Genomic DNA, 27978 nt, shown 5'->3' on the forward strand with positions numbered 1-27978 from the left:
AGCATGCAGACAGAAGCTCAGCCTGTAAGATCATAAAGAGTGAAATGTTATGTGCAAACATGAATTCCAAGAGTTCACCTGTCTCAACACGATTGGGAGGTATATAACCTTGAAGGAAAAAGGCAGACAGGAACCAGAAAAGCCATGGGATATTAACAGGTATTTCTCAAAAACAGAGCCCTAGTCCAATAAGCCTGGGAGATGCTAGGCTGAATATAGTTCAACAACAGGTTTCTTTTACTGTGCTGTTTCTCAAAGCACTTAACTATATATGTGAATTGAGAGGCAGATACACTACACAGCATTTTCTAAACTTATTTGACCCCCCCAAATGTTTTCTTTTATAGTGTGCTGTTAACCTCTGATGTAATCCTGACAACCCCCCACCCCTGCCTCCAAAGAGCACATCAGAAAAATGATGTTTTCTAGGAACACTGATGGCAGGAGGCTAGTTACAGGCCAGGGTGGGCAATATAAATGGCTGGACAATCCTGGTTTAGTCCAGAGGCCCTTCTGTTGCTCGGCCTTGTGGGGTCTGGGCCCATTCTGTCACTCTGGCCCTGACCCCAACTATGACGGCAGCATAGTGTAGATGGCATACTCCGTTTTTCCTGAGTCAATCACTCTTGTCTGAGGCACATCAATGGAGTGAGGCTAAAGAAAGTAAAAAAGTCTGTTTTACCAAAATGAAACAATTAGAAGCAAGAGACCTCTAGGACAAAGGAAGGGTCTGAGTGAAAAGGATTTCTTTCTTGTTATTAAAGAAGATATACTATAGGCTAAAGAAAGGAATAAACTTAACAGAGTTATCTACTATGTACCAGATGCCTGATCTATTTTATTTCTTAACCCAATCAGGTATAATTATGTCAAATTTTTACAGAGAATTACACTAACATTAAGAAAGCTATGTAATTTGTCCAAGGTTACTCAACTAGGATACAATATTGTTTTCCACAATGCCTCCAAAAAGAGCATGCCCGCAGATAAAAGAGACAACGACCTAACTGGAATGGAAATTAATTTTTTTCTTGCACTGATGAAAATCTAAACATGGCTGCTTATTCAGGCTAAATATCAAAGACAATAGTTTCCCAGAGTTGCAGAAGGTCACCAGATGCCTTGTCTTTCTTTTAGTATTGCCACCTCAGGGCGCAGAAACAGGTGAGTACGATACAGTAGTACGTAGTACAATAGTTTTACCAGACAGCGTTACGTGCAACAGGATACTGACATCTCTGTCCAGCTTTATTCAAACTTAATTTTCAGTAATTCAAACACTATATTATATAGTGTTTGGCTGCTCACTAGAGAAAACCATTATGCCCTGTACCCCCTTTATTAGAGGAATTATATATGTAGAAATCCACTAAGGTGAGGCACAAACCATTATGTATAAAATAAGCTACAAGGATATATTGTACACCAGGAGGAATAATGGAGTATAACCTTTCAAAATTATGAATCACTATATTGTACACCTGTAACTTATATATTGTACATCAACCACACTTCAGTCAATCAATCAATAAAGGAAGGAAAAAAAAGGAATCCACTAAAGTGAATCATATATCAGCTGCTGTTTTCTTTTTAAAATATCCTCTCCTTTTCTCCTAACTCCAAATCAACCTCAACTCTCCACCTCAAATGATCTTGTCTTCTCCTACTGGACTGACGTCAGAAGTCACTGGATCCGGGCCTTCCCTGGTGGCGCAGTGGTTAAGAATCCGCCTGCCAATGCGGGGTACGTGGGTTCGATCCCTGGCCTGGGAAGATCCCACATGCCATGGAGCAACTAAGCCCGTGTGCCACAACTGCTGAGCCTGCACTCTAGAGCCCGTGAGCCACAACTACTGAAGCCCGCACGCCTAGAGCCTGGGCTCCGCGACAAGAGAACCCACTGCAATGAGAAGCCTGCGCACCGCAAAGAGTAGCCCCTACTTGCCGCAACTAGAGAAAGCCCACGTGCAGCAATGAAGACCCGATGCAGCCAAAGATAAATTAAAAAATAAAATGAAGTTATAAAAAAAAAAAAAATGTCGCCCCCCTCCCTTTCTACCATTCTACATCCATTTGTTCTCATTCCTTTATGAATTTATCAATTATTTCTCCTTTTTATCTTTAATCTCCTTCTCTCTAGTAAGTTCTTCCATTTTATCTACAAACATGCTAAGCCACCTTACTGAAGCTAAGGGGAAAAAACCAAAGATATATTTTCCCTTTTACTACAATCCTTTTATTTCCAAGCTTTTCTGCATAAGTCAGTATCTGCTTTCACTTGTTCATTCTTACTATTTAATTCCCTGCAACACTCAACTCTATCCCCATTTTAATGAAACAGCTCTTTCAATAAATAAGCAAAAATCTTGTCTTCATATTACATTCAATGGTCAGCTTTAAAAAATCTGTTTTTGTAGAAGAAGAGATTACTTGTTACCTATCTTTTCTGAACCTGTCCCTCTTTCCCTTCTCAATTCCCTGATGCTTCATTCTCTTCTCGACTCCTGAATTCCTTTCAGTCTATTCAGTGGATGTAGGCATACTCAGTGCTCTTCTACTGCAATCTGTTCCTAGGTGAACTTCATTAGAAAAACTAGTTATTTGTAATTGTTTAATCAAATTGTTAAAATCATGGAGCTAATATGACCCCTAAACTCTCACCTGAGCTTTTATAAAGACCTCCAACATTTGGCTTCAGTCTTACTTCTCCCCACCACTTCCCAACTACCAGCCATCCACTTGTCTTTTCCCAGACATGGCATGTTTTGCCTCCTTTTTTTTTTTTTTTTAATTAATTTTATTTTATTTATTTTTGGCTGTACTGGGTCTTCATTGCTGCGCGCGGGCTTTCTCTAGTTGTGGTGAGCGGGGGCTACTCTTCGGTGCAGTGCGCGGGCTTCTCACTGCAGTGGCTTCTCCTGTTGCAGAGCATGGGCTCCAGGCATGCGAGTTTCAGTAGTTGTGGCACACGGGCTCAGTAGTCGTGGCTCGCAGGCTCTAGAGTGCAGGCTCAGTAGTTCTGGCGCACAGGCTTTGTTGCTCCGTGGCATGTGGGATCTTCCCAGACCAGGGCTCGAACCCGTGTCCCCTGCATTGGCAGGCGGATTCTTAACCACTGCGCACCAAGGAAGCCACCCCCCCGCTTTTTTTTTTGGTAACAAATAGTTCCTCTGCCTGGAATGCCCCACATACTTGCTCCCTAACAAACTCCTACTGGTTTTTTTTTCTTTTTTTTCTTTTGGCTGCTCTGGGTCTTCGTTGCGGCGCGCAGGCTTCTCTCTAGTTGCTGCGCATGGGCTTAGTTGCCCCGTGGCATGTGGGATCTTAGTTCCCCGACCATGGATCAAACCCGCATCCCCTGCATTGGAAGGCGGATTCCCAACCACTGGACCACCAGGGAAGTCCCTTTCCTACTGTTTTAAAACTACCGTTTGTTGACTAGTTAGGATACGTCAGTACTATATTCCAAGTACTTAGAGTGGCATGAAGTCTGACTCTAAAACTAGAATTCTCATCCTCCTCTCTCCTTTTTATCCTTCAAGATGGGGAGCATTCTGGGGCAGTGGAAAGAGCCCTAGTTGAAGTTAGACAAACCTAGTTTTAGAGTCCCAAACTCCATAATTTTATTAGCAATGTAACCTCATATATGACATAATTTTCTACATCCTAGGATTAAGGTAAATGTTATACGTAAAAGGCCTAGTGAATGTCCTGGAACATAGTAAGATGTCAACGAACGGTAGTTCTCTTTCCTTTGCCGCTTCAAAACCCAGTTCAGGGCTTCCCTGGTGGCGCAGTGGTTGAGAATCTGCCTGCCAATGCAGGGGACATGGGTTCGAGCCCTGGTCTGGGAAGATCCCACATGCCGCGGAGCAACTAGGCCCGTGAGCCACAACTACTGAGCCTGCGCATCTGGAGCTTGTGCTCCGCAACAAGAGAGGCCGTGACAGTGAGAGGCCTGCACACCGCGATGAAGAGTGGCCCCCGCTCGCTGCAACTAGAGAAAGCCCTCACACAGAAATGAAGACCCAACACAGCCAAAAATAAATAAATAAATAAATAAATAAAATTAAAACAAACAAACAAACAAAAAAACCCAGTTCAAATATGACCTCATCTGTAAAGGCTCTGAGGACCCTCTCCAGGCAGGGCAGTACAATTATTTTTTATATGTGTCTCTTTACTGGACAGCAACTCTTTGAGATTATTTTTCTGACTCTAGTGGCATACAGCTTTTAAAGACACAAATACTCGATGTTTAATAACTGTTGAATGCGTAGAGAAAATGAATGAATGGATAAATCTACATCTGCCTACTAGTTATCTCATCTCTGCTTTCCTCTGACATCTCACATTCAAGGGTCCCAGAACCACTCTCATCAACTTTTCCTGAAAACTCTGCTTTCTCTCTTCTCTAACTTCAGTGAAATGGTGCCACAGTTATCCCAGTTTCCTGGGGATGAATGCTCAGTGTCCTGTTTTCCTCCTCTGATTTGCTTCCCACTGTGTGCCATCACCACCTCCCTTCTCTGCTCACTTGCATCAGCCCTGTTCAGGCTTCACTACCTTTTGCAAGGATAGTTAACAGCAGACTTTACATTAGTTTTCCTATCTTCATTCTATCCTCAACTCAGTTCTACACAACACGGCTAAACTGATCTTAAGCTCTGTGTTATGACTTTTATCCTTGTCACTTCTTCTCCCCCAAAAGACTTCTAAGATCCTTGAGGATATGACTTTGTCTCACTCATTATTATACTCTTCTTCTATTGCCTAACAGAATGCTTGCAGACATTTCACATGAAGTTAACCCTTACGAAAACTTTATAAACTCTAAAGGAATGGAACAAACAAAAGGTATGCTGCCATGCTGATAATAATAGCCACCATTTATTACCACTTACAAGTACCTCATTTACTCCTCAAAAAACCCTTAAAAGACAGGCACTACTACCTCCATTTTATATGATGAAATTGAGACTCAGAACGTTAGAAACTTGTCCAGGGTTGTATCACAAAGAAGGAGCAAAGTGTCATATCTGTCTACTTCAAAGCCCTGCTGTTAATTTCCATGCTACAGTTTCTTTCTTTATAGGAGTTGCTCTCTTGACTGAATTCGTATTCTTTTCCTTCTACATCAGAGGAACAAGTATCCTAAACCCCTTTCAAAAATAAGTCCACTTGTCAATCAGTTTATTCCCATTCATTTCTTCTTGGGCCATGATCCTTTAATGACCTTTCAAGTATATTTCAAGTTGTCCCCAGCGACTTCTTCCTACAGATTTTCTTCACCCTTTCACTTAACTTTACCACCACCTATATTCTGTTTCCTTTTACTGTCAAGTCTCAAAGGTGCCACTACCTCCACTTCCACTCACATAATTCCAGAATCCTCTGAAATCTTGTTTTTCAGCCTTACACTACTCTCCTAAAACCTCAACTCAAAGGTCACCAAAAACTTTCCAACTGCTAAGGTCCAAATCCCCTCTTTTCAGTTATTTCCCTCAACCTATTGGCAGCAACTGACAAGTGCTGACAACCCCGGCTGCCATCTTAAATTCACCCACCCAGATGTGTGATAGCACACGATTTTTTCTATGTCGGAATTACAATTTCTTAATCCTGCTGACTATGTTGTTATTTTCCTAATATTTATGAAATATTAAGTATTTCCCCAAGTCTTATTGTCCCATTCTTTACTCTTCTTCTATCCTCTTTCCCTCAGAGATCTTATCTACCCTGAAAGCTTCATTAACACTAGGATAATGACCCTCAGTCCTGATATTTTTCCAGTGCTACCAGGTAATCAGAATGGTTCATTCCCTATCCCTCATATATGCCCAGTGTTTTCTATTTTCAGAACATTTTATTTAACCACCTCTTCTAATCTGTAATACTCTCCAGACTTTCCCTTGACTATCCAAATCTGGACCATCCTCCAAAGATCCGTTCAAATTAGTTTTTCAGTAAAATTTCCCTTGATGGTCATAGTTTAAGCTGAACCTTGCTCCTCTGAACTGTGTAAATAAATAAATAGTGTTTCATTAATTTAGTTATTCCAAATCTGTTTAAGATTTGTTTTTAGGATTTGTTGTTATTTTATTTCATACACAATCACATGACCTTATATTGTTATATCTTGTCATCCCTATTAGACTTTTAGCCCATGGAGGGTGAGGACCAATGTTGTACTTTGTGTTGCTCTTAAGCACCAAACAAGTGCTTGCACACACAGAAAAGTGAATTAATGCTGTTTTTTTCTCTCAATAACACAGTAAATCTAATTGTTTCCTTACAGTGGCTGGAATTCATTCAAGCAATTATTGTGTGCTTTTGTGAGGGTGCTAGGGATACAAATATGAAAAAGACCTGAAGCCTTTAAGGAGATTACAACCAAATGAAGAAATAGATGCAATAAATATTGTGATTAGAGACAGAGTGCTATTCAACCAGATACAAGGCTTAATTAGATCTTTAGATGTATGTGATAGAAAAGGATTCACAGAGAGGATAACATAAACATGAAGGAAAATCTCCCAGGTAAGAAAAGAAAGGGCAGTAAAAGACAGATTAGGCTTAGGCTATATAGAATTATACACACCAGTGCTCAGGAGTCTGGACACCATGTTATAACATCAGGGGTTGCTAAGTCATGACCCTTGGGCCAAAACTGGCCTGAGGCCTATTTTTGTATAGCCCATGAGCTAATAATGTTTTTTACATTTTTAAAGGGTTGAAAAAAAAAAAGAAAAAATATATTACAAAAAGACCATATGTCATATGTGACCAACAAAGCCTAAAATACCTATCATCTGACCCTTTACAGATAAAGTTTACCAACCCCTGCTATATAGATGGTTTGGAATCACTAAAGGGACTTAATGGGAGGGGATGTGATATATTCAAACTGTTTTAGGATAATCATTCTGGCAGTTCTGTGGAAGATAAATACAGAGAAATGAGGAAATAGAAGGGTACACTACAACAGTAAATGTGAGATGACAAGGGCATATCATAGAGGAAAAAACTGATGAGGATTTTATAACTGCTTGGGAGAGGGGAATGAGTAAGGAGGAGGAAGAAAGCAGCAGCCATGATACTCAGCTACGTGACCAGATGAATGTTGGTGTTATTAATGAAAACAGCAAATCAAGGGAAGCAGGTTTATGAGATGAAGCTAATGAGTATGAGAGGCCTACTAAAAATGTAGTTGGCAGCAGAAGAGAGTTTGGAGACAGTAAAATACTATACATATAACTTAATGGCACCAAATGAATATCTGGTGAGTGACTCAACAAGAAAAAATAAATTTACTAAATTTTTTTCTTATTTATTCTCCCACCTCTGCTGTATAAGGTTCTTACACTGATTCCAAATCATACCTTGGATGGGGGTGGTACAGGCTTAGGAACCAGGTTCTTATAGACACTTGGAACCATGGTTGACAATTTGTTTCCGTTTGCATGGTGAGATCCTGGTGAGGTGAATGCAGCAGAGAAGGCAGCAGCAGGATCTTCTTTGGAAACTTTTTTGATGACTAGCATTTTGGAGGGCTGCTTGGCACTAGGTGGGTTTTCTGTGAAATACAATAGTGGAGAGACAAAAGAATGTCAAACCTATTGGTTAACACGAAGCATAGTTCAAACAAAGGCCTCACTTTGAACAAAGAGCTGACAGTTGAGACTAAGTGACAAACATTTCCTGGTGTGCACTTAACAGATACTCTCAAAAGTGACAGTACCCAGGAACCGTAGGAAAAAAGGCAGCATAAGAAAACACTTGATTCTAAATTCATAATCAACCAAAAAGCCCAAAGATGTTAGAAGTCTTTCAGGGGTATAACATGTCTCATGCACGGTGTGATCACTCAGGCATAGACCAAACAAGAATATATCCAAGGGTAGCTACTCCTGTCAGCATTAGAACACAGAGAGATGAGGAAATTGGAGAAAGGAGTCTGCTATGGGACCTTCTGATGAGGCAAACTGGAGCAAAGCTATACATTAACAAAGGGGAAATGGTATAGCAATTGCCCTTAATCCTGTAACTCAAGATCCAAACCCAGTATTTAGATACACTAAAGCCTTCCTAATAAAATGCCTGGATACTGAACATATCTAATGTAGGAACTAGGAGAGTACAATTTGTAAATGCCAAAGATCCCAATGCCACAGGATCAGGTTTCGTTTGAAATACACTGATTTGTCTACTAACTTTTTATAAGGCTAGTTATTAGAAACATATACATATAAATGTGTATATTTATAGGTTTCCCCCTGCCCTATACAACAAACATCATTGATAATTGCCAAAAACAAAAACAACACCCCACTCAGCTAACGGAACCTGGTTGAACAAAATGGTCTCTGGGACGTGGTATTATTTAGCCTTTCAAAGAACACTTTAGAAGAGTATTTAGTAATATGAAAGAATGGTTAGAATATAGTTATGTCTTCCAAATATTAAGGAGACAACTATAATACATTAAAATTCAATTTAATTGTTATAAGCAAATTAGCAACATTAAAAATTACTTCTTATGAGCATATTATATTATTCTCCCTTTGCTTAAAATCTGCTTTCAAATTCAGGGCTCTACAAGCTCTCAATTGTCTGTATTCTGACTCTACTACCATTACATCTCAATGGTATTTTGGGGGGCAGAGTAAGAGCTAGGCAGAGTTAGTTATCATGTGCAAAAGGATGAGATGAGAAACCAGAGATAAAGAAACAAATAAAAAAAGATAAAGAATTTTTTCTCCTCTCCCTGCTAAGAAAAATCTAAAGTTGTGCCTTTAAAAATGACAAAATCTACCTACCCCACACTCCAGAAGGGGTCCCAATAGGTCTGCATGGCTGATTCTGTTTGCCAGCTTCTGGATTCAAAGAAGGCTAGGAAAAAAGGGGTATTAATGATTGATACAGAAAACTAATCATTTCAGCACTTTTTGCAAAGTAGCATTCACCATGGAACCTACCAATTATTGATAACTATATATCAGCAGCACTCTAACACTGTATTCAGAATTAACAAATAAACAGACGATGTTGAAATGCAAAATCAATCTCAGGTTCTCTTGGCTTTCATTTCCTTTAATATAAGAGGATTAAAAAAATTTTTTTTAAATAAACAGAATAAGTGTGCGAGTTCTCATCTTCCTGTAGGATATGTATGCCAACTAAGGAGGCACAGAAAGCTGAATGAACAAGAAAGTGAATCACTTTTCTCAGATTTAAGGAGCATAATCTGGTCAGTGAAATTTGAGTATTCATAGCATTTCTAATGAGACTGCTTTAGGGCAGAGGCACACCATGTGCTAGGAATACAAAGGCAATTAAGACAATTAAGAAGAATCCTTATCCCCACAAGGGTCACAGTCTTACTACAAAGATAAACTTGTAGACAAGTAAGTATAATAAAAGGTTATGGGGGGACTTCCCTGGCAGTCCAGTGGTTAAGAACTCACCTTCCAATGCAGTGGGTGCGGGTTTGATCCCTGGTCAGGGAGCTAAGATCCCATATGCCTCACGGCCAAAAAGCCAAAACATAAAACAGAAGGAATACTGTAACAAATTCAATAAAGACTTTAAAAATGGTCCACATCAAAAAAAAAAAAAAAAAAATTAGAGGGACTATGATAAAAATTCACATTAGGGAAGAAGGAGTACTAAGGAAGGAATAGTCAATTCCACTAGAAAAAGAAGTGCTATCAGAAAAGGTTTCATTAGAGGAGACTAAGAAGAGTCCTTAATGATGAATTCCAAAGCTGGAAAATGGGTGATTCCAGGAACAGAATGCTGAATGAACACCAAGACAGGAAAAACATGAAAAAGAGATCTGCAAATAGTTCAGCATTAGTGCTAGGGAATGAGAGGACCTTTCTTTGGGGAAAGAGATATCTGGCAAAGTAGGTAGGAGCCAGATTGTGGAGTATTTTTAAGGGAGGTTGAATTTTATTCTTTAGGGATGGGAATCCATCTCTCATGCAGAGTTAACATGTTCCAACCATTAGTTTACAGGTCTGGTAGCAGCTTGAAGGATGTATTTCAGGGCTATAAACAACTAGGAGACTATTAGGAGACCAGTTTCCTAGTACAGGAAAGTACAAAGGCGACAGGAGTAGAGGAAGAGATGATGGGAAGGATCGAGAAGTGTTAAGAGTAACAGACTTAATAACGAATTGTATGGGGGTGTGAGGACGACACTGGTGCCCAAACCCAAACTTTACAATCTGGTACAGAGTAGGAAAATGGCTTTTCAGCACAAATGACCATGGGACATTAAACAAGAAATAGAAAGATGCACAGACTCGACTGCAGCGCTTCTGAATCAAAACCTCCAGAAGTGGGGCCCCAGCAGGTGTATATTTTCAACCTGTCAAGAGGAGACCCACTAGCATAGAGCAAGCATGGATACAATCTGAAATATTAATTCAGTATACAAATGGACAAATCTGTGACAGAATATGGACAGGTAAATACACTCTTCTGGATGGAATAGTAAAGGCAAAAGAATTCTAGATGAATAAAGTGTGACAGAGTATAAAATCCTTGGCTCACATTTTCTTTGCTTGAGTATTCTAATTGTTACACCATTGACTTGTGTTATACAGCTTTGTTGTCAAATTGTGTCTGATTTTCTTTCTTTTTTTTTTTTAATTTTTTTAAATTTATTTATTTATTTATTTATTTATTTATTTATTTATTTATTTATTTATTTATTTTTGGTTGTGCTGGGTCTTCGGTTCGTGCGAGGGCTTTCTCTAGTTGCGGCAAGTGGGGGCCACTCTTCATCGCGGTGCAGGGACCGCTCTTCATCGCGGTGCGCGGGCCTTTCACTATCGCGGCCCCTCCCGTTGCGGGGCACAGGCTCCAGACGCGCAGGCTCAGCAGCTGTGGCTCACGGGCCCAGCTGCTCCGTGGCATGTGGGATCTTCCCAGACCAGGGCTCGAACCCGTGTCTCCTGCATTAGCAGGCAGATTCTCAACCACTGCGCCACCAGGGAAGCCCTGATTTTCTTTCTTTTATAAGTGACTTGTTCTTTATGTCTGGATGTCCGAAGGATATTTTTCTTCTAAGTGTTGGCTGTTCTGGCTGTCCTTTCAATTTGTAGTTTCAAGTCTTACTGTATTTCATGAAATTATTCTTGAATTATACTTTTTAGCACTTAAGCTGTTCGTTTTTGTTATTTTATATTATTATTATTATTTGCAGGGGAGATCTTTTGGATTTTTTTTTGCCAAATTTCTGTATCTTTTTTTTCAATTCTTAATTTTAATCTATTTGTTTCTTCTTCATTTAAAAATGTGCCTTTGGGCTTCCCTGGTGGCGCAGTGGTTGAGAATCTGCCTGCCAATGCAGGGGACACGGGTTCGAGCCCTGGTCTGGGAAGATCCCACGTGCCACGGAGCAACTGGGCCCGTGAGCCACAACTACTGAGCCTGCGCGTCTGGAGCCTGTGCTCCGCAACAAGAGAGGCCGCGATGGTGAGAGGCCCGCGCACTGCGATGAAGAGTGGTCCCCACTTGCCACAACTAGAGAAAGCCCTCGCACAGAAACGAAGACCCAACACAGTCATAAATAAATAAATAAATAAATAAAAGAACGTGAATTTCTAAAAAAAAAAAAAAAAAAAAATGTGCCTTTGTCTAATTCTTGAAAAACACTAGTGTTTATTGTCTTGTGCTCTTTCTTGTTTAGTCTTCATTTTTCTGAAATCTTTTATTACTTCTTTCCCAAGTTCTAGCTCTGTGAAATTTTCTGGTTATGTCGTTCTTGTAGCATTTGTTCAATTTTTAAAATAACAGGTTATGGTTCTTATCTGTTTTGTGCACGTCTCACAGGTGTACTTTGCATTGTCTGTAGAAATGTTACTCTGTTCCTTATTCTCTTGATCCTTTTATGTTGTTCATTTTTATGTAATCAATTTTTGTGAAAGTGGATCAAGATAGCTTTCTAACACCACACTTTATAGCTCTCTTCTGTTGTCTTCATGGAGTGCTCAAAAAGATGGCACACTTTCTTTGATGTCCCGGCTCACCTCCTCCTCCCCATGCCTTGTACCTGAACCTTCTCTTCCCTTTGTCTCTATTGTCTCTGTCCCTGCGGCTCAGTCTGGATTCTATTTCCAACAGTTTTGTCCTCAGTGAGGGGCTTTGTTCTGGATGGGAATATTGGCTAGTTAGTATTAAATGTGACAGAACTCTGTGCTGAACTTTATTGCCTCTTGGTTCCAAAGTCATCCTTTCTGCTTGCTCTGTGTAAACGTATCTGGGCACTTTAAAAACTTTCCCTTTGGGGCTTCCCTGGTGGCGCAGTGGTTGAGAATCTGCCTGCTAATGCAGGGACACGGGTTCGATCCCTGGTCTGGGAAGATCTCACATGTCACGGAGCAACTAGGCCCGTGAGCCACAACTACTGAGCCTATGCGTCTGGAACCTGTGCTCCGCAACAAGAGAGACCACGATAGTGAGAGGCCCGCGCACAGCGGTGAAGAGTGGCCCCCGCTTTCCGCAACTAGAGAAAGCCCTCGCACAGAAACGAAGACCCAACACAGCCAAAAATAAATAAATAAATAAATTTATTTAAAAAAAAAAAACAAAAACTTTCCTTTTGTTAATTTGCTGGCATGTTAATTTTGTTAGTAGAGCGCAAGGAGAGACTTTTGCTTCTTGTTCCTGTGTGCTTACTCAGCAGGTTCCTGCAGCACTCTGCTCCTGCTAAGCCAGGTTCTAAAGTGCAAGTGGGCGCTGACTTGAGTGGTTTTGTAGCAGTGACATATCCCATGAACAGCTTTACGAGGTACTCTAGAGGGCAGATTTCCAGCATGTTCCCTGGAGAAGCACCTTAGCAACTGCTCTGCCATTCAGTGAGCCACAGCTAAGCCCTTTCCGATAAGGTCGGATCTCAATCCTGGGGTGGTGATGGGGCAACAGGGGACTCTTCCTTGGGCACTCTGTCTTAGCCCGAGGGTTAGTGGCTGCTCCTTGTATCTGCCAATTCTTTATAGAGTTTTTTAGAACTCTATGTTCTTTATAAGTTCTTTATATTCTTTAGAGTTCTCTTTACTATTTACTAGCTAATCACTCATTACCCCATCCTGTTACAGTTAATAAGTCTTCATATTAACTTTCCTTGTTCGAATTATTGTGTGATTTCTCTCTACTGATTGGTCCAGTCAGACCCTTTATACCTTATCCCAGAACATCTCTGTATTTACTAGTTTTGGGAATATGGAAAACCACTCCTAATTTCTAGCTGCTCTTCTCAAATGTTCTCTAAGCTTTCTAGAACAATTACTGGCTCTTCTGGAAATCCTGGGGTTGTCAGATGCCCTGTTGCTTCCTTCAATTTCTCCTGCACAACTGCTAACACAGTGCCAGTCAGGTCTTAAAGCTTTTAGTGGTTTGTCTCTATGTTGTGATACCTCACTTTATTTTGCTGTAGATGACATCCATGGATTTTCTGAGTATAATTAAAAAAAAAAATCTATCTATCTATCTATCTTCTATCTACCTATCTACCTAGTTACCTACTCTTTCATTTGGCTGTGTTGGGTCTTAATTGTAGCATGCAGGATCTTTTGTTGTGGCTCACGGGCTCTTCGATGCAGTGCGCGGGCTTCTCTCTAGTTGTGGTGTGCAGGCTCCAGAGCACACGGGCTCTCTAGTTGTGGCGCTCAGGCTTAGTTGCCCTGCAGCATGTGGCATCTTAGTTCCCTGACCAGGGATCGAACTGGCATGCCCTGCACTGCAAGACTGATTCTTAACCAATGGACCACCAGGGAAGTCCCTGTCCATGGATTTTTTTGGTTCTTCAATCCCAGTTGCTTTGTGTTCTTTCTTAACTTATTCCTTAATTTCAGACTTACAAAAAAGTTGCAAATATAATACAAAGAATTCCTGTATATCGTGCATCTACAGTCTCATGTCAACATTTTACCACATTTGTTCCACAATTCTCTGTAAATATATATTTTTCCTGAACTATCTGCAGGCTGAAGGACTTGAAGGATATTCTCTTACATAATCATAGTACAATTATAAAAATTAGAAATTAACATTAATAAATACTATTACTAATACTATTATCTAATCTACAACTCTTATTCAAACTGTTAACACTGATACTTTTACAGGAAAACAAAGTTTAAAATCACTGTTTTTCCCTCATCCAGTATCCAGTCTAGGTTTACATGTTGCCTTTAATTGTCCTATCTCTTTAGTCCTCTTTAATCTGGAACTTTTCCCACCATGTCCATAACTTTTAAAAAGAGTACTCAGCCTAGTTCTTTTGTAGAATCTTTTAAAATTCTTTTATAGAAACCTCAATTTGAGTTTGTGTGAATTTTCCTCATGGTTAGATTCAGGTTATGAATTTTTGGAGGGCACTCCTCAGTGAATCACATCAGGAGGCTTGTGTTATGTTTGTTCCATGACCGGTGACATAAATCTATTTTTTAATCAAATAACATTTACGCACAATGAAATGCACCAAGTATACCATTCCATGAGTTTTGAAAAATACTTATACCGCCCCCCCCCGCCAAATCTACAAAGATAAAACTACTTTCTCCAACCAGAAAGTTTCCTAATGCCCTTCCCCAGTCAATCTCCACTCCACAAAGGCAACCACTGTTTTTCTTTCTCACCATAGATTATTTGCCTCTTCTAGAATGTCATATAAATGGAATCATACAGTATGTACCTTATTGTGTAAAGCTTCACTGAGATTCATCATGTTGTTTTATCAGTCATTCTTTTTTATTACTGCATAAGTAGCCCATTACATGATTATACCACAATTTTTCTATTCCTGTTTTGATAGATATTTAAACTATTTCCTGGGAATTCCCTGGCGGTCCAGTGGTTAGGACTCTGTGCTTTCACTGCTGAGGGCCCGGGTTCAATCTCTGGTCAGGGAACTAAGATCCCACAAGCCATGCAGCACGGCGGCAAAAAAAAAAAAAGAAAAAAAAATCCCAGTTTTGGGTTACTATGAATAAAATTACAATAAATGTACACAGACTTTCATTTCTCTTTAGCAAATACCTAGAAGTGGAAGTACTGGGTCACAGGGTAAGGTTTATGCTTAGTTTTATAAGAAACTGTCAGACCTTCCTTTTCGCAAAATGGTTGTACTACTACACATTCCTGCTAACACTGTATGAGACTTCCAAGTGCTCAAAAATGTCACCAAATTTAGTATTTTCGGACTTTTAAATATTAGCTATCCTGGCGGGTGTGTAGCAGTATCTCATAGTGGTCTTAATTTGAATTTCCACATTTCCCTTATGACTAATGACACTGACCATTTTTTTCATGTGCCTACTGGCCATTCATATATCTTCCTTTGTGAAGCATCTGTTCAAATCTTGTTTATGTTTTTTAAAAAATTGAGCTGTAGGAGTTATTCACATTATGGGAACAGGTCCCTTTTCAAATCTATGTTCTGCAAATATTTTCTCTGAGTCTGTGAAATAAGCAGAAGTTTTAAATTTTGATGAAGCCTGATTTATCAATGTTTTCCCCTTTATGGTTATTGCTCCCTGGGTCCAAAGAAATCTTTTTTTCTTTTTAATCCCCTATGTGAGAAAGATATTCTCCTAAGTTTTCTTAGTTTCAGGCCTTACATTTAGGTCTATAATTCATCTCAAATTCATTTTAAGGTATGCTAGGTGGTAGGGGTAGAGAAGAGATACACACACACACACACACATCTATATGTATAGATATAGTTCCAGCACAGTTTGTTAAAAACACATTTCTTTCTCCATTAGCCTGCTTTGGTACCTTGGTTGAAAAATCAAATGATCATATAAATGTACGTTTATTTCTGGGCTCTCTATTCTGCCCTACTATCACTCTGTCCTCATAATAATGTCACATTATTTTGATTACTGTAGCTTTATACGAAGTCTTAAAGTTAGGGAGTATAAATCCTCCGACTGTTCTTTTTCAAGATTGCTTTAGATATTCTAGGTCTTTTCATTTCAATATAAATTTCAGAAAAAATGTCACTTTATGTAAGAAAGCATGCTTGTTGGGCTTGTGCAGAATCTATAAAATTGATGTCCTAATCATTGAGTCTTCCAATTCAAAGCCTTCCATTCAAAATGTCTCTCTCCTTTAATTTAGATCTTTAATTTCTCTTGGCGATATTTTGCGGTTCAGTATTGATGTCTCTCACATCTTCTGTTAAATTTATTCCTAAGCAGTTTTTAAAAGATTTTTTTAAAAATTTATTTATTTATTTATTTATTTTTGGCTGTGTTGGGTCTTCGTTTCTGTGCGAGGACTTTCTCCAGTTGTGGCGAGCGGGGGCCACTCTTCATCACGGTGCGCGGGCCTCTGTTGCGGCCTCTCCCGTTGCGGAGCACAGGCTCCAAACGCGCAGCCTCAGTAGTTGTGGCTCACGGGCCCAGTTGCTCCGCAGCATGTGGGATCTTCCCAGACCAGGGTTCGAACCCGTGTCCCCTGCATTGGCAGGCAGATTCTCAACAACTGCGCCACCAGGGAAGCCCTATCCCTTAAAAGATTTTTAAAAATTTTATAAAAAGCATTTTATAAAACTTCATTTTATAAAATGCTTATTTCTAGTATAGTTGACCATCAAACAATGCAGGGGTTAGGGGCGCCAACCCTCACTCAGCACAGTGGAAAATCCAAGTATAACTTACAGTAAGCCCTCTGTATACATATAAGCTGTTGGGTTCTGCATTTGTGGATTCAATCAACTGCAGATCATACTGTAGTATATACTACTAAAAAAAAAAAATCTGCATACAAGTGGACATGCTCAGTTCAAACCCCTGAACAACATGTTGTTCAAGGGTCAACTGTATATAAAAACACAAGTGACTTTTTAAAAAATATTGACTGTATCCTAAAACCTTGTTAATTCTTTACAGAGTCCTTAGGATTTTCTATGTAAGCAATCATGTCACCTGTGAATAAAAACTTTTATTTCTTCCTTTTAATTTGTACATATTTTATTTCTTTTTCTTGCCTTATTGCACTTGCTAGGATCTCCAGTACAGTGCTAAACATAAGTAGTTAGAGTAAACATCCTAATACTGCTCCTGATTTTACCGGAGAACTTGGGAAGACTCAAAGCTATGGCTACACTGTTGCTACCTTTTCAGAATCCCTTCTCTCTACAAATTTCTTACTCCTCAGATTGCATACACATTAAAGCTTCAATCCTACAAGACTCTACCCTCACTCCTGGCTCCTCCTTCTCCAAGGAACAGTGTACCACTCATCACCAATTCATTCTCTAATTCTTGGGAGGGCATATCAAACTGCCAAATACACAGCTCTCACCCACGTTTAATAATAGCTACCATTTAAAAACCTATGTGTCATGGGACTTCCCTGGCAGTCCATTGGTTAAGACTTCACCTTCCACTGCAGGGGGTGTTGGTTTGATCCCTGGTCGGGGAGCTAAGATCCCACATGCCTGACGGCCAAAACACCAAAACATGAAATGAAGCAATACTGTGACAAATTCAATAAAGACTTCAAAAAAAACCCCCAAAAAACGAAAAACACACTTATGTGTCAAGACTTTCCTGGTGGTCCAGTGGTTAAGACTCCACACTTCGACTACAGGGGGCTCAGGTTCAATCCCTGTTTGGGGAACTAGGATCCTGCATGCCTCCCAGAGTGGCCATTTTAAAAAAATAAATAAAAATAAATAAAAAAATATTAAAAACCCTGGACTTCCCTGGTTGGTACAGTGGCTAAGACACCATGCTCCCAATGCAGGGGGCCCAGGTTCGATCCCTGGTCAGGGAACTAGATCCCACATGCCACAACTAAGAGTTCACATACCGCAACTAAAAAGAGCCTGCGTGCGGCAACTAAAGATCCCACGTGCCGCAACTAAGGCTCGGCAAAGTCAAATAAAAAACAAAAAACAACTCTGTCTGTCAAGGTGTGTGCTAAATGTTTCACATACATCATTCAACATATATGATCTTTTTTTAAAAAAATTAATTAATTTATTTATCTTTGGCTGTGTTGGGTCTTCATTGTTGCACATGGGCTTTCTCTAGTTGTGGCGAGCGGGGGCTACTCTTCATTGCGGTCGCGGGCTTCTCATTTCGGTGGCTTCTCTTGTTGCGGAGCATGGGCTCTAGGCTCACGGGCTTCAGTAGTTGTGGCACACAGGCTCAATAGTTGTGGCACACGGGCCTAGTTGCTCCGCGGCATGTGGGATCTTCCCAGATCAGGGATCGAACCTGTGTCCCCCACACCGGCAGGTGGATTCCCAACCACTGTGCCACCAGGAAGTCCCAACATATGTGATCTTTATTCCTTACTACAGTATTGCAAGGCAGACATTACCATCCAACAACTCAGGGGAAATTAGGGTTATTACTTGTCCAAGGTACAAATATAGGACTGTTAATTACATTAAACTAATACTATTTTAAAACAAAAAATAACTTTCTAATTATACAATGTAGAGTATGGGGAAAAAACAAGAAACATAGAAAACCTACTGTAAACAATTAGGTCCTCAAATACCTTTTGTTATTTTTGACTAACTACTCTTTCTTGATACACTCCATTCTTTTTCAACCAATCACTTCTTAATCTCCCTTACTGCTATGCCACAGGTTCTGCTCTAAGCTTCCTCTCTGAATATATTACTTTCCTTGGGTGATTCTGTCCAATCATAAACCTCAACTACTATCTCTATTTCCATGTACACACCTCTGGTTGATCTCACCCATCTCTTTGGTACCAAGACGTCTTTATCTTCTATCCTCCAATTCTGCTCCTCCTGTTTTTCCTTTTCAAATTAATTACTTATTATTCATCAATTCCCTTTGGATAAAAATCTTAATTTTGACCCTTCCTTCTCTAGTTACAATGCCATGGTTCCTATCCTTTAGATTTATCTCCAAAACAAGATCTTTAACAACCTAAATGTGTGTCAACAGGAAAATGGATAAATAAACCTAGTATATTCACACCACAGAATATTTACTATACAGCAGTGAGAAAGATATAGAGCAGGGTTTCTCAACCATGGCACTACTGACATTTTGGGCTGGTTCTTTGTTATGGGGCTGTCCTGTGCATTGCAGGAAGTTTAGCAACATCTCTGATCTCTACATACTAGAGGCTAATAGCACTATCCCCAGGTCTGACAACCAAAATTTCTCTAGATATTGCCAAATGTGCTCTGAAGGAGGCAAATTTGCTCCTAGATTGAGAACCACTGATCTAGAGCCCTATGTATCAATACAGACAAATCTCAAACAATTTTAAGCAAATAAAAGAGAACTACAATATGACAGTATTCATATAAAGATCAAAATCAGGCAAAATGATATTATAGATTGTCTATGGATACATTCATATAGTAAAAATTTATCAAAACATACATGAGGATGATAAAACATTAAAATCAAAATGGTGATTACCTCTAGGGGAACATTAGGAAAATATGATTAGGGAAGCTTTAACTGTATCTATGATATCTTGCCTCTTTTGTAAAAGAATGGTCTAGAGCATACTGGGCAAAATGTCAATATTTCACAAAGCTAGGTTGTGTGTGTACTTGACTGTTTTCTCCAGACTTTTATGTACACTTAGAATATTTCATAAAAGCATAAACACAGGGCTTCCCTGGTGGTGCAGTGTTTGGGAGTCCACCTACCAATGCAGGAGACATGGGTTCGAGCCCTGTTCTGGGAAGATCCCACATGCTGCGGAGCAGCTAAGCTGGTGCACCACAACTAGTGAGTCTGCGCTCTCAAGCCCGCGAGCCACAACTACTGAAGCCCGCACGCCTAGAGCCCGTGTTCCGCAACAAGAGAAGCCTGTGCACTGCAACAAAGAGTAGCCCCCGCTCTCTGCAACTAGAGAAAGCCCGTGTGCAGCAACAAACACCCAACTTAGCCATAAATAAATAAATTAATTAATTAATTTTAAAAAAGCATAAACACAAAATAAACTTGCCCTTAATGACCTTGTTCAGGTTTGATGTGACAGCAAACTTCCCTTTAGATCACTTAGCAGGTGGATAATGCTGCCTTAACATTTTTCTTTCCATTGTCAATTTCCCACTGGGAATGCCACAGAACTGGTAACTTATAAGTTTATTGAATAAATAATCCATGTTATAATTTAGTGTTGTAATCATTTTTGGACTACTGAGTACTTAGGACATTCTGGACAAATATTTAATATATTGGTGTATTACAGACTTTTCCATGAATAAAGTTTTAAAGGATAGGCACCTGGGGATAGGAATTTACTTTGATAAATGACATTTAAATTAAGAGCCGCCAGGTCATTTGCTAGACTTGGGAGAAGAGGGGCTGATGCCTAATTTTACTCTTTAGTTGGCTTTGATAACATAAAATGGCTGTCATAAAAGTGATTGGCTTATCTAATGTGCTACTTAAAAATAACGAGTTGCACTACCTAACAGGGCTGCCACTACCCACGTGTGGTTGCTGGGCACTTGGAACGTGTGCCATCTGTATTAAGATGTGCTACAATTATAAAATGCACAAAGGATTTTGAAGATGTAGTACAACAAATAATAGTCTTGTTATGAGTATTAATGTTAATGTTAATTATAAAATAATAAAATAAATATAAAAATAATGTTAATTATCTCATTAATTTGAAGATAATGACTACAGGTTAAAATAATAATAATTTGGACATATTTGGTTAAGTAAAATGTATTATTAAACTTTTTTAAGGTGCACAACAACTCTACTTTTGGTTTAGAGGTCAAAAGGCACATAATTCAACACACAATAGCATCAAGTTTTACTGAATGTACAGGCAACAGCTAAAATACTCCTAACTGCATGTTTCTGAACTTACCACAATTGTTTTATATAAGAGGGCAAAATCAAGACAAAAAAACCCCCTCTTATGATAGATGGAGAAAGCAATTTAACATTCAAGAATACAGTTTTACATAAATATATCTGAATACCGAACCTTATAAAGCTTAAAGAAAAATAAGAATTCCAAAGGCAAAAAGATGAAAAAATATGAAGATTTGCTAAAAGTTACACAGGAATTTTGGTCATCATCGTCATACTAACCAGCTCCTTCCTTGTCTTTCCTAAAAACACTAAAAGTCTAAACTTAGGGACTCCCTTTTTAGTACTTTCTGAAATGTTCTCATTACTAACACAGTTTTATATATAAGAATCATTTGTCAGGTTTTAGGTATACAACTAAATCTTCATACTTACAAAGTCGTCTTCTTCAAACTGCAACTTTTCCACCTTATCATCTTTCTTCTCTTCCCTAATCTCTGTAGGTGGCTTTTCCTGAAAGGCACAGCCTTTCCGGGAGTGGAAGCTGCCATTCCAGTGGCGATGGTTCCCTGTGCCACCCCCACTACGCTGGCTCATGCCATCGTGACCTCGGGAAGAGCCGTGCCAACCAGATAGGCTCCCTGTGATTCCAGCATATGCTCCCTTAGAGACACCAGAGTCCACGGAATCGTGCCGGAACAGGGAGGGCTGGTGCCAGGAATCTGAAATAGTAAGGAAAAGTAACACATTAGAGTCTTTGCTTCCTGAAAATTCAGAAACAACTGGGCCAGATGCTTCCTGATATAATTTAAGGTATTGCCAAAGCCTTTCGGGGGACCTTTTTAATAAAAGAGTAAGTCCACGTACAAAAAAGGCACAAGATACAACTTTCTGTTTTAATGTAATTTCTATATCAGTTCTTCAACTGAATAAATGACTTAAGAGAACCTAAGAATGTTAGACTTAGAAAGCCAATATAGTTGAGTAATGACTACAGGAGGACCTAACTGAGTATTATGTTTACAAAAGATCATTATTCCAAGATTATGGATATGCACCCTCAGCTTGGGCTTGCTCTGAGTAGCTTATATAGAGTCATGGAAGTTGGGTATGTCTTACCTCCTGTCGTTCGTAGAGGTCCATTGTTAAAAAAGCCATCAGAGGAATTATGTCGACGACGGCTTACTCCAAATCTACCATCTCCTCGGGGCAGGTGCTCTCCGTGTTTTTCGAAGGTGGCTGTAGGTGACTAAGATGATAAAGTACAGAGAAGCAAACAGGTAAGTACATATCAGTCTCTTTCAGCATCTTAAGTTTTGCATCGGGTTTTTAGAAAACAGGTAATATTGATGGCAGAAGCCCCTATTTTGAGCATATGGGACACAGTTAAGGGTACTGCAGTCCTCTGAGTTAGAGAAGCCCTATGTTACATAGTCAATCATTAACTGAATTAATAGGGAGAAAAAGCAGCTACTTCAATTATTTGCATGAAAGAGGGGAAAAAAACCCTGTCAATATCCAAAAGAATAAGCTCCAAAACTTTACACTTAAAAATGTTGTTAATCTTGAAAGGAAAAGCAAGATGCTTGCTCTAAATAGATTTATTATTTGTGTAAATTACTCTCGAACTGAAGAGAAAGGAACAGTTAAATCACACCTTGGCAGGCCATTAACAACCCCACAGGAGTTTTTATAGTTTTATAAAACACTTATTTCCAAACATTAATACTCATAACAAGACTATAATTTGGCATCATCCCTATTTTACTATTTCTATATGAGGAAAGAGGTCAGGGAGAATAAGTCTCTGAGGTTACACAACTAAAAAGCAGCACTTTGAGAAACACTATTATAGATGAATTCTGATGTCCCTTCCTATTCCAAATAGTTGCATTCTATAACAGTCTTTAGTCTCATATGATAGAAACCAAAGTCTAAAAAAACCATGAAAAGTATGGATACATTTGACAAGGGCTTACAGGAGAACTATAGGTTGGGGCAGAGACATCTTCACATCTATTTCCTTATTATTAATAACCTCATCAACACGTGGTCTGTCAGTCTTTTTTATTTCAGCCATTCTAGTGGGTTACAAAGATTTTCTTCTTTCTTCTGAAAGTTTTATGGATTTCAGCTCTTTAATTTAGGTTATAATCCATTTCAAGTTAATTTTTATGTATGATATGAAGTAAAGGTTGAGGCTCTCCCTCCCACCCCCACATAGATACCCAGTTCTAGAACCACTTGTTAAAAAGACTATCACTTCTGCATTGAATTACCTTGACACTATGGTCAAAAATCGACTGACTATATGTATAGGACTATTTTTGAATTGTCTATCCTATTCCATTGCTTTATCTGTCTATCCTTATGCTAATACCACACAAATTTGCTTATTGTAAAATGGAAACATTTAAATCATATTTTCTAATTCTTTTTACTGAGTTCATTGTGCTAAATCAGTTGTTCATTGTGCTAAATCAATTATCCTTTGCAGGTATAAGATGTGCATACTTTTTTTTTTTTAAAAGATTTATTGATTTATTGATTGAGTGATTGCTATGTTGGGTCTTCATTTCTGTGCTAGGGCCTTCTCTAGTTGTGGCAAGCAGGGGCCACTCTTCACCGCGGTGCGCGGGCCTCACACCACCGCGGCCTCTCGTGTTGCAGAGCACAGGCTCCAGACGCACAGGCTCAGCAATTGTGGCTCACGGGCCTAGCTGCTCCACGGCACGCGGAATCCTCCCAGACCAGGGCTCGAACCCACGTCCCCTGCATTGGCAGGCAGACTCTCAACCACTGCACCACCAGGGAAGCCCCAAGATGTGCATACTTTTAAACGCTTTCCTAGGATCCCACACCGAATCCCTCAGGCCCACCACCCCCAACACTTGGGTCAGATTATGTCAATTATGAGATTTGGGGAATTTCACAAGGGCAATTCAAAATGAAGATTAGAGCAAAGGGTTGTGGGTCTAGACAGACCAGGAACATCTTCCCAAAATACACATCTAAAAATAGGGAAGGTATGCTCTTTTTTCTGAGACTACCTATCAACTTTCTCCCTCCTCTATTAGTTGGCAAAATGGGAAGCAGTTTACTAGCTTCCCAAAGGTTTCCTTTATCAATAATATATTCCATTTGTCTTTATCCTTAATGCAACATACATTTTCCCTGAAATCACTAAGTAGATTATTGTCTCTAAAAAAGAATTTCTAGGATTTAATCTGAGAGCCATGTAGTAGTCAGTCAATCACTGTCTATCTTTTTTCCTACTCATCTACTACTTTAGACAAATGTGCATTCATCCTGAAGATCCATTTCCCCCCAAACTGAAGTGTTCCCGCAGCTAATATATGAAGTCTTAAGTGTGCCACACGATGAGAAAAGCTTAACATGTAATGAAATAAACAGGACACCTGGCAGTAGCAGGGTACACACTGACTTGCACTGCCTAATTATTTATACCCTATTAAAAGAAAGATAGTTAAGTTTATTGAAAATGTATGTAAAATCCCCAGGCAAGGCTGAATACACAAGAAAACAACTAGACTGTAAAACAGAGGCCACAGACAAGATGGGAATGAAAAGAACTGGTATTTGGATAATTACCAGAATGGAGAACAGTACCTTAGCTGACTGTGGTGTTGAGAAATTTAGCCAAGCAGGAACAAAGTCATGCTGCGCCATTTAGGTCCAGTGTCTCTTTTCAACAAGGTGAGGCATCCAACCTCATGGCCAGGATCTGAAAATGAGAAAACTGAAATCACTTATTCTTGCAAGAACCTGATATCAAGTAAAGAGTCTGTGATTACTTTAAGGTCCCCCTTTTACAGAAAGACTTGCTCTCTGAGCCTTTCTAGAGTACTCATCAGGCCCCATACATCAGAGAAGTTCTAAACAAAAACAACAGTCTGTGAATATATAACCATGAAAAACACAAACAGAAAAGTGGGTCACAGACCTGGAAGGTTATATGACAGAAGCTAATGAATTCTTGTGTTATAGCAGAAGAACCTTAAGAATAAACAACTATTTAAAACTATAGATACTTATGAAAAAAGATTAATCTGCTTCAGGTAACTTCAGGCAAAAGCAGCAGAAAAGATCTTCCTAGATAGAGAAGGAGGATACAACCTCTCAAGAGTTTTTCTATTTAGTTCACATTAATTTCTTCAAACATCAGTTAGAATCAGTTTTCCTGAGAGATCCATCTGTTGGTGTCTCCAAACCACCCCACTGATAGTCTCCAAAGTATAATACATAAGAAAGCAGTAAATATTTTCCATGATACATATACATACACAGTCTTCTTCCAAGTTAAACATAGGAGAATACTCACCCCAGAGCGTAACCTCTGTGGTCCTGTTTCCTGAACTCCTTGAGTCTGCCAGCTGGATTTCCACGAGGTTCTCTTGTTAAAAGGGTACTTAAAATTAGGCTGGCCAGCAGCACACCTTATGATGAAGCACAAAGAAGCCAGGCTCTGTGTGGATCAATTTCTCAGTCCCCTCAACTGCTCATCTTAAACTATCTAGATCCTGACACGTTTCCAAAAGGGGAAAGGGGAAAGGGGAAGGGGGAGGGGAACATAAAAAGTATTTGTTACATTTAAAAATAGGGGGAAGGGGAAGGAGCTATATCAATGTTCACCTCATTCAACTTCCTTGAGTGATGGCCCTATGATGTTGCTTAAATAGATAATACATGGACATTTGCACATTGAATGCAAACACTGTTCACAAAAAGGTCATAGCTTAGAAAGACAGATGGACTTTTGTTTGGGCAAATAATGTCATTGAAGTGATAGATCAAAAATAAAACACTGAAGAGCTATAAAAGATCTTCTGAGTAGTCAACTCTAGTAGCAAAACATCCACATTACAAAGCCCTTAATTTACAAATCTCATTATTCTTACACAGCTGCTAAAAATAGTGTGCAGGTATGTATTTATACTTGACTTATCCTTCAAAATCTAAGGACATAAGAAACCTGTTTAAAAACAAAAAAAATCAGACAGGAACTTGATATGCTTTTCCCTCCGAAGAAGAGCAGCTCTCAAGGCAAATTTCTTGGTATAAATCTCTCAAATGTTTCTTCTATTTCTTTGGTCTTCACTATTTATAAATTCACAGCAAAATTAAAGTAAGTAGAAAGATAGGGCTTAAGGAACAGTCATGGAGAAAGTTCCAAAGTAAGGTTTTCTTCTCTTCAGTTTTCTGTATTTCACTCGTTCTGCCCCTTCTTGAAGCCTAAACTGAGTTAATGGAAGGTAATAAGAATCTTCTGCTTCAGTAAAGAAGTCACTTTGCATCCATGTCCATCGTTATTCAATCATTTTAAAGGCCACAGGAATCCATCACTATAAATGAAAAAACAAAACAACATATATCACAAGAAGCAAAATTACTATATATAAATGCTAAAGTGAGACATGGTCAAATGATCGATCTTGGAGACAAAGGTCTAGGAGACAAAACTCTTAAGTCCAATTTAGACATTAATTTAATGTGTCACCAACTATAGCAACAACATAACTGGCTAAAATTATTTTAAAGATTTTTAAAGGATTTTAAAAAGTCATCTGAAAAAATATACTTTTTAAATAACAATTTCTCCAGTTAGCTATCAAAGGTAATTCAGACATGTAAATTAGAGTCTGTTAGATTTTCTCTCATATATGGAATAGCTTGCCATAAGTGGTCAAAGAGTCATAACTTACTGGTTTATTACCACAGTCAACTATCTAATTGTTTAGTACTAACCACAGCCAGATGCTTAAAAACAAGACATCCGTCATAGCATTCCTCATGTATTTACATATTTTTAGATACCTACTTATCAATTAAGAGACTTAAGTGCTTATGCTCTGACTTAAAATATGCAGTAAGAGATGACACAAATACTTCTTTGGCAAATTCCCAACATTGTTCCAAAGGCTAGGAAGTTTTCTTTCTTTCTTTTTTGTAATAGATTTTTTAAAAAATATTTATTTATTTGGCTGCGTCAGGTCTTAGTTGCTGCACGCAGGATCTTCACTGCGGCATGTGGGATCTTTCGTTGCAGTGTGCGGGCTCTTCGCTGTGGCGCACCGGCTCCAGAGCGGGCTCAGTAGTTGCAGCACACAGGATTAGTTGCCCCGTGGCATGTGGGATCTTAGTTCCCCGACCAGGGATCAAACCCGTGTCCCCTGCATTGGAAGGCAGATTCTTAACCACTGGACCACCAGGGAAGTCCCTAGAAAGTTTTCTGATATGAGAGAATGCTTGCATCTGTGGGCAATTCTGGTGTACACTGGTAAATTCTAGTTTACAGAGTATTTCTCATATAATTAATTCATGTTTAAGAAATACTAAATTCAGAATAGTAAATACCTCTTTGGGGAAACAATGGGAAAGGAATCAAAAAAAAGTTCCGGGGCTTCCCTGGTGGCGCAGTGGTTGAGAATCTGCCTGCTAATGCAGGTGACACGGGTTCGGGCCCTGGTTTGGGAAGATCCCACATGCCGCGGAGCAGCTGGGCCCGTGAGCCACAACTACTGAGCCTGCGCGTCTGGAGCCTGTGCCCCGCAGCGGGAGGGGCCGCGATAGTGAAAGGCCCGCGCACCGCGATGAAGAGCGGTCCCCGCGCCGCGATGAAGAGTGGCCCCCACTTGCCGCAGCTGGAGAAAGCCCTCGCACGAACCGAAGACCCAGCACAGCCAAAAAAAAAAAAAAAAAAAAAAGTTCCGGAGGGCTTCAATTGTATCTGTAATACCTCATTAAGCTGAATGATGGGTATATGACTATTCACTTGTTCTCTACATTTTTTTATATACTTATAATACATACACATATATATATATATATATACATATCAACCATGCAGAGTATATATATTCCTTCAGCGCACATGGAATAGTTTTAAAAACTGACCTTATACTAGTTAAAAGAAATCTCAATTAGTTCCAAAGAAGAAAACAGTCTATGTTCTCTAACTATGCTACGTTAAATCAGGAAATGACTTTCTCTTGCAGTGCCCGCTCTCCTTCCCCTTCTTGAAGAAATCCTGTCCAAAGCCACTAGGTGAGGTCAGGCAAGGTAAAGTCCTCAAAGGGGGAGCTCAAGGCCAGAGCAGGGTGCTGGGGCATAACCAGGGTGCCTACACGGGGTGGAAGGATAGCGAAATGTGTGT

At 39.4% G+C, this 27978-nt stretch overlaps 1 protein-coding gene across 5 annotated transcripts in view; it reads right to left on the reverse strand.

Moving 5' to 3' along the window:
* Positions 1–27978, reverse strand: part of GPBP1L1 (GC-rich promoter binding protein 1 like 1) — a 57682-nt gene that overhangs the window by 5291 nt on the left and 24413 nt on the right. For 4 of the 5 annotated variants that reach the window (XM_007164545.3, XM_007164544.2, XM_007164543.2 and 1 more), the window contains exons 2-7: positions 25147–26167; positions 24435–24549; positions 21924–22053; positions 21240–21526; positions 8820–8892; positions 7383–7576 (exon numbers count right to left, since the gene is read on the reverse strand). In XM_007164545.3, coding sequence (XP_007164607.2) covers positions 7383–7576; positions 8820–8892; positions 21240–21526; positions 21924–22053; positions 24435–24494 — 744 coding nt within the window. In that variant the 5' untranslated portion in view covers positions 24495–24549; positions 25147–26167. Of the gene's footprint in view, positions 1–7382; positions 7577–8819; positions 8893–21239; positions 21527–21923; positions 22054–24434; positions 24565–25146; positions 26168–27978 lie in introns of all 5 variants that reach the window. The other variant, XM_057552137.1, reaches the window with a different exon arrangement.

This window comes from Balaenoptera acutorostrata, chromosome 1 (genome assembly GCF_949987535.1).
Source record: "Balaenoptera acutorostrata chromosome 1, mBalAcu1.1, whole genome shotgun sequence".
NCBI lineage: Eukaryota > Metazoa > Chordata > Mammalia > Artiodactyla > Balaenopteridae > Balaenoptera > Balaenoptera acutorostrata.